At 35.2% G+C, this 10480-nt stretch overlaps 2 protein-coding genes across 2 annotated transcripts; one reads left to right on the forward strand and one right to left on the reverse strand.

The window, feature by feature from the left end:
• Window positions 1-101: 101 nt before the first annotated feature.
• On the reverse strand, window positions 102-5711 carry Ter94 (transitional endoplasmic reticulum ATPase TER94). The gene is made up of 13 exons (XM_076815259.1): window positions 5550-5711; window positions 3818-4177; window positions 3453-3645; window positions 3144-3378; window positions 2948-3081; window positions 2629-2877; window positions 2387-2551; window positions 2193-2315; window positions 1883-2095; window positions 1508-1816; window positions 1181-1342; window positions 834-988; window positions 102-752 (listed from the first exon to the last, which is right to left on the reverse strand). The coding sequence occupies exons 1-13, from the start codon at window positions 5564-5566 to the stop codon at window positions 662-664; spliced, it is 2406 nt and encodes an 801-aa protein (XP_076671374.1). The 5' UTR covers window positions 5567-5711; the 3' UTR covers window positions 102-661.
• Window positions 5712-6571: 860 nt separating this feature from the next.
• On the forward strand, window positions 6572-9008 carry LOC143370405 (leptin receptor gene-related protein). Its single transcript, XM_076815483.1, has 6 exons — window positions 6572-6659; window positions 7021-7174; window positions 7247-7321; window positions 7444-7639; window positions 7770-7920; window positions 7996-9008. Exons 3-5 carry the CDS (start codon window positions 7281-7283, stop codon window positions 7878-7880), a joined length of 348 nt encoding a protein of 115 aa, XP_076671598.1. The 5' UTR covers window positions 6572-6659; window positions 7021-7174; window positions 7247-7280; the 3' UTR covers window positions 7881-7920; window positions 7996-9008.
• The last annotated feature ends 1472 nt before the right edge of the window (window positions 9009-10480 follow it).

The following is a 10480-nucleotide window of genomic DNA, read 5'->3' on the forward strand; positions in this document are numbered from 1 at the left end:
ACTGTTAAAGAGTTGAGAAGTACACTTCGCGTAAATAACTCGATTATCAGAGCTGATAGGAGAAGTTATGAACGATGGAGCATTTGTATGCCTCCGTGTGGTTTACGTACAAGATAAAACATTTTATTAGGGCAGTTTACATCTCATGTGCATGATGAACAATAATCAATGAACTGTGTATTGAAATGGTTATTATCCTATTTTGAAATTCTATATATATATATATATTTGTTTATTACACCCGGCACACGTATATGATATAAAATAAGCTTGGAATGTACTTAAACATTATATTTAAATAAATTTCAATTACTTTAATGATGCGAATTGCACAATTTCGTATGTTTTATTTGAATTTTTATATCAGATATTATTAAACGTACAACAAGGTTCATAAGAAAGTGGCTCTTAATTAAATCTTTGCATCTCAGCCCACTTAAAAATCTGCCCTAATTATGTATGCAAGATCGCACATTCTTACACAGAATATTCATTCCTGAATTAAATTTATATGTTTTCGGATTATTAAATTTCTTAAAATTACTTTTTTCATTTTTTTTCTGTAAAATTTGTGTTTGCAACACACAAAATGGTTTCTGTAAAGCAGACACAGGCCCTTTTGTCGTATGCTCACTGTAATGAGGTACAAAGACACGAAGACTTAGCTGTAAAGATCATCATCGCCATCATCTTGGAAGGTTTGATCACCTTGCGTTGTATCTTGGGTGCCACTTGCTCCGCTTTGTGGAAATCTGTAAGTAATGTAAAATATCGTATAATAACACAGCGAACATAATGTATGCTAAAATGAGAGAAGCGCGTGTTCCTCTCACCTGAAGTTTGTTCCGAATCCACGAGACTGCTGAAGAGTCTGTGCAAACATTTCGTATTTTCGAATATCATTATCCGATACCGAACGCCGTGCAAACCTCATTGCTTCTTCGAAGTGAGCTCTGGTTATTTCTGGCACCGGATCGTCTTCATCCATCTAGATGAAAAAAAATAGCGATTGACAAATTAATTTAATACACTTCTATCTACCCACAATTAAAGGCTTCCATTTTCTGTTACATGAAATTAACATCTTTCGATTCATCACGTGACGTATTTTTTTTTTTTTTTTAAGATAGCTATTGGAAAATAGAAACGAAGTACGTAATACTAAATAAGAGTTACTCACGTCCATAGACGCAGATGGATTGTTAGTGCGTTCCTTTTCCCGTCGAAGTTCAGTTTCGATGCACTGTCTTATAGCAAGCTTGCATGCACGTTGGCAAATCTCTGTTATGTCAGCACCCGAAAAACCATGTGTCACTTTGGCTATATAGCTTAGATCTACATCCTATAATAAGAATGCCATTTAAACGATGGAGAAAGGAATAATTGGGATCGACTCGTGCGGAGATACACGGGGCGACTCATTTACTTCAGACATAGGTCCGTTCATCATCGATTAAGATGAGACGCCCTGTAGGAGAAAATGATAATTGTATTTAATTTTCTTTACCTTAGCTACCGGTGATCTCCGAAGATTAGATTTGAAAATCGCTTCTCGTGACTTTTCATCTGGCAGTGGTATATAAATCAACTGATCTAATCTACCAGGCCGCAAAATAGCGGGATCGATAATATCAGGACGATTGGTAGCTCCTATGATGAAAACGTTTTTCTTCGCGCCCATTCCATCCATCTCTGTTAAGATTTGATTTATCACGCGATCCGCTGCCCCGCCGGCGTCTCCTACCGTACCTCCTCGAGATTTTGCGATGGAATCAAGTTCGTCAAAGAATAGTACACACGGAGCTGCCGATCTAGCCTAGAAGTTTGATACGGTGCGTCAGACATTCGCTCTTTCTTCCCTTGCACGTCTCGAGTTACGTACTTTATCAAAGACATCTCGGACATTAGCTTCAGATTCACCGAACCACATTGTTAACAACTCTGGGCCCTTTACAGAAATGAAGTTTGCTTGGCACTCATTAGCTATTGCTTTAGCCAATAATGTCTTACCACAACCTGGAGGTCCATAGAATAACACGCCTCTTGATGGTTGCATACCGAATTTCAAGAATTTATCAGGATGCTCAACTGGATACTATACGATAAGGAAGCAAGTAATTACTTTAGTCTCAGTTATCTAATTAAATAGCAATTACATGTATCTCATATTAATATATAATAATTCCTTTTACCTGTACTAACTCTTGCAATTCCATCTTAACATTGTGTAAACCTCCAATATCGTCCCATGTAACTGTCGGTACCTCCACGATAGTTTCTCGCAGAGCACTCGGACTACTTTTACTCATTGCGTACTGAATTACAAATAGAGTATTATGTAGAAAGGGTAATGGGCGTTGTTTGGCGAACTGGAATTAATGCCTACCTTAAAGTTATCCATGGTAACAGCAAGAGAAGATAGAACTTCAGCATCTATGTGATCGTCTTCTAAATCGATGAGATCCATCTTCTCGCGGATTTGTTGCAACGCTGCCTCGGAACACAATGAAGCCAAATCGGCACCAACATGACCGTGCGTTTCCGATGCGATCTGAAAGGCGGTATCATTTCATCGATGAGTATTAAAGCTAACAGTTTAACCATTTCAAAAGTAATATTTATACGGACCTCTTCCAAATCAACGTCGTCTGCGAGCTTCATATTTTTCGTATGGATTCTCAAGATTTCTAAACGACCAGTAGCGTCGGGTATCCCGATATCGATTTCTTTGTCAAAACGGCCAAAGCGACGCAATGCTCCGTCAATACTATTGGGTCGATTAGTAGCAGCCATTACAATAACGTGAGAACTTTGTTTCATACCGTCCATTAAAGTAAGCAGTTGAGACACTATACGTCTCTCTACTTCCCCGTGCGTCTAAATCAAAGGTACGGCAGTAATTGCGACTGTAATTTCCAAAGTAATAGAATAAAATGCCCAATCGAACCTTTTCTCTTTTTGGAGCAATAGCGTCGAGTTCGTCTATGAAAATGATGGCTGGTGAATTCTTCTCGGCTTCTTCAAATGCTTTTCTTAAATTACTTTCCGACTCGCCCGCCAGTTTACTCATTATCTCAGGACCTATTATTACGATATACCGGGTAGTATGTTGTATCGAAATGTTAATTTTAGAAGTAACATACCATTAATAAGGAAGAAAAATGCTCCTGTCTCATTTGCCACGGCACGAGCGATTAGGGTCTTCCCTGTGCCAGGCGGACCGTATAAGAGAATACCACGCGGTGGTTTAACTCCAATAGCTTTAAACAGAGACGGATGCCGTAAAGGTAATTCTACCATCTCCTTGATCTGCGCTAACTGTTTACGAACACCACCAATGTCATCATAGCCCACCGCATTTAATGCTTCCTCTTCTTCCTAGAATTTATTTTTCATATACATGCTGTACCATACACAAAATTCATTAATTATTATAGTCACATTTAACCAACCTCTCTTTTAATAGGGTCGCCTTCGTAGTGAATAACTGTATCAGGGGCTACGATACAAAATGGTCCAGGGTCTGTCTCCACTACTTTAAATTCAACAGCACGCATACCACCGCGTACAATGAAATTATCATCTCTATGAATAGGACGATATGCTTCCAGGAAGTACGGTTTTAAATACACTTCAAATAAGTTTCTATAACAAAGGTGCATAAATTTATGAATGTTGTACGTTTGAATGAATTTGTAATTGTAAGTCCATTGTTACAATTTAAGCGTGTAATTCAAACGCGAACAAACAATTTAAATTGTAAACGGAGAGAAATCTGTACTTTCATCTTCGCGGATGAAAATCTTTTTTAACTTACCCTGTAAGACCATTTATTGTGTCATCCATCGGCAGCACATGAATGCGTTTTCCGTATTTAACTTCTGGGCACGCTTGTACAGAAACGACGTCGCTCAAACGTACACGCAAATTGTTTCTTATAACACGATTCATGCGGATTTTCTCATCAGGACAAGTATCGTCAGAAAGAACTATGCACACAGTTTCTTTGCGCCTTTTTCCTTTTAGCAATACCGTATCTCCTCTAAAAAGTTGCAATTCATCCATCTTCGTTTGAGAAAGAGCCACGACAGAATTATCATCCGCCACAGCCTCATCGACCAATAACCTATTTGGCTTGTCCTTCTTCCGAAGGATCGCTGTTGCCAAATCTTCGGTGCTGAAACGAAGAGTCATCGAGTTATTGTAAACGAAGTAATAATACGAATGATAATAAAATTCATAATCAAGAGGTATTGTGCTTCCGTTGCAACAACGTATCGTACTAATATACACCCTGAACACCCTTATTTTCAGAAGATATTCTGTACTACGAATTCTTTTTGGTATATAATAATGAATAAGTAGCAATAACTTGAAACAGCATTATTTTCTTCTGACTAGAACTTTGTATTCTTCTAAATTCATAGGAACATTTGATATTAACTAACTTTGACCATTATTGATAACGTTATTACATAGTAGCCCATTTAAACATCAAGTTTATTTAACGCAGCTTTACTCTGATAATCCAATCAGAATAAATGCTATTAATTCTTTTCTACACTTGCAAAGCAACAGGCTTTATTTATACCTCTCACTTGATTACTCTCGATTTGTTATATCAAACATATTTCATAATTAAAAGGCTTATTATGATATTGTTCAATTCCAGTTGTGCACAAAAAATATCCATATTTTTTTTACTGAAAAATCGTTCCTTATGAAATAATGTTTGATTATTAGTTGGTGAAATTAATTTCTTAACTGTTTTCATTCCAGCATTATTAAACTAAAGTAATATTTTTATGTTAATAAAAATAAATATCAATAAATCTGCTGCTTATAGAAAAAATTAGATTTTCGTTATACTATTTCTGCTAAGTTGGTTATTATATTTCTCATCTTTCTCAGGCTGGAATTATTTGTTTATACCTGAAATAGAACTACTTTCACAGTGGTGAAAAAAAAGTACGTGTAACGTGTATACTATGAAATTACTACTGAATAATTCGAAGTGGTATAATCAATCTTTCAAAAGCAAAGACAATTTTAACATATGACCTTATTTTGTTAGCATAGTAATATATAAACATTTAACTATCCCGGAAATTAATATTCGCATACGTTCAAATTGTATAATATCCGTTTTTATTAAGAATTGCTCGTAATGTTCGGAATTATTGTAAGGCGAGCGCACAGCATTAATCTGCTATTAAAATTCCTTTGTCATGTTCAGCGTAGTATTCGGCCATGATCAGTCGGCATGTAAAAATGATAAGCACAATTTGTGTCATTAAGAGCTTTCGCCGTGATAAACATCAGCGAACGGGGCAGAACTACTTTCCCCGGCATGAAATCTCGCGGGCGTGATTTATTTTATCTAAGAAACCGCAAAGAGACACGTTGCATCGATACGATGACATCGTAAAATTGGAAGCCAGCATGGATGCATTTTTTGCACAGTTCGCGTTCCGCACTTTTCGGGGATAGGAATGGGAATTATTGAGTATACCGCGGAATCGGGCATTTTCCTCGCTGGATTTCCTTACCTCTTCGGATCACTCATTCTTCAGCTGATTTTTAACGCAAAAGAAAATGTACACGCAACGATCACAACTCAGTATCGCACCACGTACGACTCAGCAGCAACACTCACAGTTGATCCAATGAACATCCCTCATTTAAACTTTCATGGCTTGCATTGGACTCCTCATTGCTGAATCAAAGGCCGAAAGGGGGATTCGCAAACATCTGGCCGATTTCACACTGCGCGGAGCAGTTTCAAGAGATCTTATTGGTCAGTTCACTATTTAGATCATCCTCAACAATTTTATATCCGGATAATTCTAATTATGCGGGCAAATCCACTTTAACAGAAACATGTCTCAAAATGCACCGAATAGATGTATCGTTGCAATGGGTGCATTCAGCCGACACAACCGGTGAGCAACCGGTGAGTGATTTCCCTAGATTTTACTCTGAACTTGCACGTTCATTGGTCGACGCGAGTAAAATCTAGTGAGATCACTCACCGGTTTTGTCGGCTGAACGCACCCAATATGTATTCCAGGATGCGCGAAGTAGTGATCCTCCAGGGAGTGATCGGCATAACCGCAGTCATTTGGGGCAGTCTTTTTTACAGTTTCCTTCTCTGTCTACTTCCGCCTTTGTTCCAAATCGCGGCAACCAATCAGCGACGATACACGTTGTTCCGATCACTGCCTAGAGGGTCACTAGCGCGAAGGACATATCAGCGCGAATAAGTTTTTGAATATTATTCATAGTAATTAATATAACTTCTGGTATGTTGTACCTTACAATAAATATAATCGTCTTTATTTCTGTCCTTTTACTTTTTTCCTTTAGCATTTGAATGCGATATGCTCGATCTTATAAAGTAAGTACTTACCATTATATATTTATTAACTTCATACAGACCGATAAGTATTAAATGTTTAACGACAAACGTAAATATTTATGAAAAGTGCCTGTTTCCCCTTTTTGTAAATTAATGCCAAACCCATTAGACGACTACACTGGCAGTCTTACAGTCTTGAAAGTGTATTAGGCTTTAGATAGTTTACGTCACGCATTCTCAAAGTGAGAATTCGATAAATATATATACTTGTCAAATTGGTCTATGATGGCTGGAATTAAAGGTTATTTGGCATACATTTCATTACTAAACCGCAAGACTTCTTGTATCGCGCAATTTAAAAAAGGTGGCATTGTCGCGAAACATTTGTCGAGAAAATCAAAGTAGAAATAATACGTCAAAACATAACCTTACAGATCTTGTATTGTCATTGGCACCGAGTTTCTGTATATGATAAGTTCGAAGCTTTCTGCATATAAACGACACATTTTTCTTAACTTAATTCCGATGCATCATTTTATTTTTATCGTACATTATGGTCGATACATACTCATTAAAAATTACATTAATCGTTCTGCAATAACAACTACGCTTTAAATATTTTTATCGACGTTACGATATATATTTCTCCCGACATACTTTAGGTAAAAGATATTTGCAACATTCGTGCGATCGAAATACGAATCTAAAGTTCCGTAAAATATGATTACTTATAATTTGATACTTACATATTTATAATTTATATAAACCAGTCCCGTTTTTGTTTCATACGTTTAATGGTCTTCGTTAATGAACAGCGTAAGTATTTCGACGAATTAATCATATATTTCTTAATGTATATAAATTACAGAAAGGCACACTCTTTTATAGATTAGTACTATTGGCATTTGCTGGCTCTATTGGTATGACATTTGTCATACTCGGCTGCGCGTTACCAGCATATAAGTAAGTATCGTCATCGCGCAGGGTTTCATTACATGTGCGCACAGGTATATGTAATATGGCTATAAACATTAGATTATACTACATAAAGATATAAACTAACTTTGGAAATGTGTTACCTTTAGAGTATGGTGGCCATTTTTTGTTGTATTATTCTATATATTGGCACCAATTCCAACTACAATAGTACGTCGCTACTCGTATGATTCTGGAAACGCGAATCCATGTTTGGAATTGGCTATATTTATTACTATGGGATTCGTTGTATCATCTTTCGCTCTTCCTATTATATTAGCACGATCTCCAGCCGATAACCCAGTGGTACATCTAAACGATAATTATCTTTCTACTCGCTTATTATAGTCTATCCTTCTATAAGAAATTTCATGCGATGCGATTGTAAGTATAGAATTATATAGAGATATTTATTAGCAGAAACGAATGTTTTCAGATACAATGGGGTGCTTGCTACTTAACTTTAGCAGGTAATATTGTTGTGTATCTGACCCTAATTGGATTCTTTGTTACCTTCGATCAGGACGATGAATACAATAGGTGGTGAAACGTTGAACTTCATTGTACTTATTGATTAATTTTACATGGTAATATCTCCAATCGCACTTAGTGGTTTAAAGTTGCATTTTACATTTCTGTATATACTATTTGAACAATTTCAGGTTTTTTTACAAGATAAAAGAAAGGATGCAAATCACACGCTGATTACCGACAATTACCGACACATTAATTCTAAGCCCTCTCAAAATTTATAATATACTATTTACATGATATAAATATCGCTATAAGCCATCTGTACCGTAGCTAATACTAATGCTATAAGAAATAGTATTACGATAAATAATATTAGACTTAACGATGGTTTATTTTGCTATTAGTATGCAGTAACTTAAGTTTAAATTTGTAATGGCATACATTTTTTTACAAACATCTTTGAATAAAATTAGGAACACGAGTACGTTGGATCGTAGGAGATTTTAAGTTCTTTATAATATAATTTATTACGTTACGTTATACCTTTCATTGTTTTTTTAAAACTTAATATTTATATATAAAAGATTGTAAGCTAATACATCGTGCAACAATTTATAAATGTTTTGTATACTGCCACTACAGTAGCTTTTGTATTTGAAGTAAACGGAGATTCTAAGTAATAATTAAACGTAAATATGAAACAGAATTAAAACATTGTAAAGAGAGCATGCTATATAGGTTTTGAAAATACAGTAAAATTTCTAAAAGAAACATTGATCAGATAAAACGAGCATATATTATGAATAGCATATTTTAACATACACTTTGAAACATAACGTTCATGTGTATGTAATATTTTAATGCAAGGAGTAATGATTTAGGACTAAATGTATGCTATGATTACTACAGACCATTGGAAATAACTTGAAATAATAAATTTAATTTGAAAATCAGATAGGAAGACTCAAGAATGGCCTTAAAACTTGTAATTTCAAGGATATGAACAGAAAGAGGCCAAGAGCAATTTTGCATTAGTTTGGAAGAACCATGAGTTGGCGTCCGAGGAAAACTCGAATGGTGTAAGCGATATTGTTAGGAGCCAAGACACTAAATGTGTCTTTTACTCCTCGTTAGAGAGCTGCTTCGAGACCTTAGTAAGAAATGTATTTCCTCAACCATAATAAAAGGGTCTTGAACCTCACCATGAGTTTTAAATTTATTTGTATGCCTCCCATTGATACTCTCTTACTCTATAAAGACTGCATAACATATTTACTATCTCAAAAGACTAGATCAATTGCTTGTAAAAGCGTAATCATGAAATGCGCAAACGACTCAAAATGAATAACTGAAAAATATGAACAGTTAAGAACCCCTGTGACTTTGTTCTTGTAATATTAAAAAGTTATAAGAATCTCACTATAAAATATTGTCATGGTTACGTTTTTGTTTGTAACACCTTTTAGTTTGAGATGGGTATTACTTGTTATTTTTTTTCAATATTCTTCACTAAATGAAGGTAGAGTATTTTAATAGAAAATAATTAAAGAGTTTCATATTTACTTCTCTAATCTCATTTCAACCGTAATCAATGTAATGGAAGTACAATGACCAATTTCTGTTCAATTAAAAGGAATTATGTTCATTACAATTATAATGTAACCCCTTTGTACCAGGAGTTTCTTTAGTTTATACCAGTGTTTCCCAACGTGTGGTACATGTACCCCTTCGGGGTGTAAGCTAAAACTTTTGGCGGTACGCCATGGGAGCTCAGAAGTCGAATTGGACAGAAGTTACATTGTTTATTTCACTCTTTCTGTTTATCAATATATGTAATTTAGGAATACAACATTTAACGTAGGTGCTGTTTTATTTTATTCCTCTTGTTACACTACAACTATACTTTGATCTATCTATAAAAGGGGTATGTTAGTTATATGTACATTTCCAGGGAGTATGCGAAGCATAAAAGGTTGGGAAACACTGGTCTATACAATAAAACAATTTTATCAATGTAACGAATCGGAAACAAATTAATGTTTTACTGTATAAGAAATAAAGAATACTTGTGTTACAAGAGAAAGAAAAAAATAAAAGGGGAAAGATTCTGGAGCGCACTTGAATGGGGATCTATTTTAAATTACACAATTTTTATACAGTACATAATATCACTCATACAAGATTGTTTAAATTACATAATTAATTGTAGAATAATGAAGAGAAAGAGGTACGAGCAAACTTCTCCTCCAGTGCCATGGATACCATTAGTCGCATCAATAGAGGAGTCACCTAAATCTATATTGTCCCAAGAATTGTTAGACAGACAAAATTTATTTAGAGAATGTTCGCGAACGAAGATTATATCACATAAATATCTGCGTAAACATATCAAATCATCAGTAAATATTGGAAGTATATTCATGTCAGAAATATATCAAATTCATAAAAGAGATTTAAGAGAACGTAGAAAAGATTTGAAATCTGATTCCATTATTTCTGAAGAACAATTGATTCATTCATCATGGAAGGATAAAGCACACAAAGATACTATGCAAGACGGAACTATGACAGAGTTTGCGGATTTCTTACCAAATAGTATTGTTAGTTTGAACGACTTAACCGATGGCGCATGGTTACGGAAAAAATCTCAAGAACGATTTACTAAAATACCTA

Source organism: Andrena cerasifolii, chromosome 6, assembly GCF_050908995.1.
Source record: "Andrena cerasifolii isolate SP2316 chromosome 6, iyAndCera1_principal, whole genome shotgun sequence".
Classification (NCBI taxonomy): domain Eukaryota; kingdom Metazoa; phylum Arthropoda; class Insecta; order Hymenoptera; family Andrenidae; genus Andrena; species Andrena cerasifolii.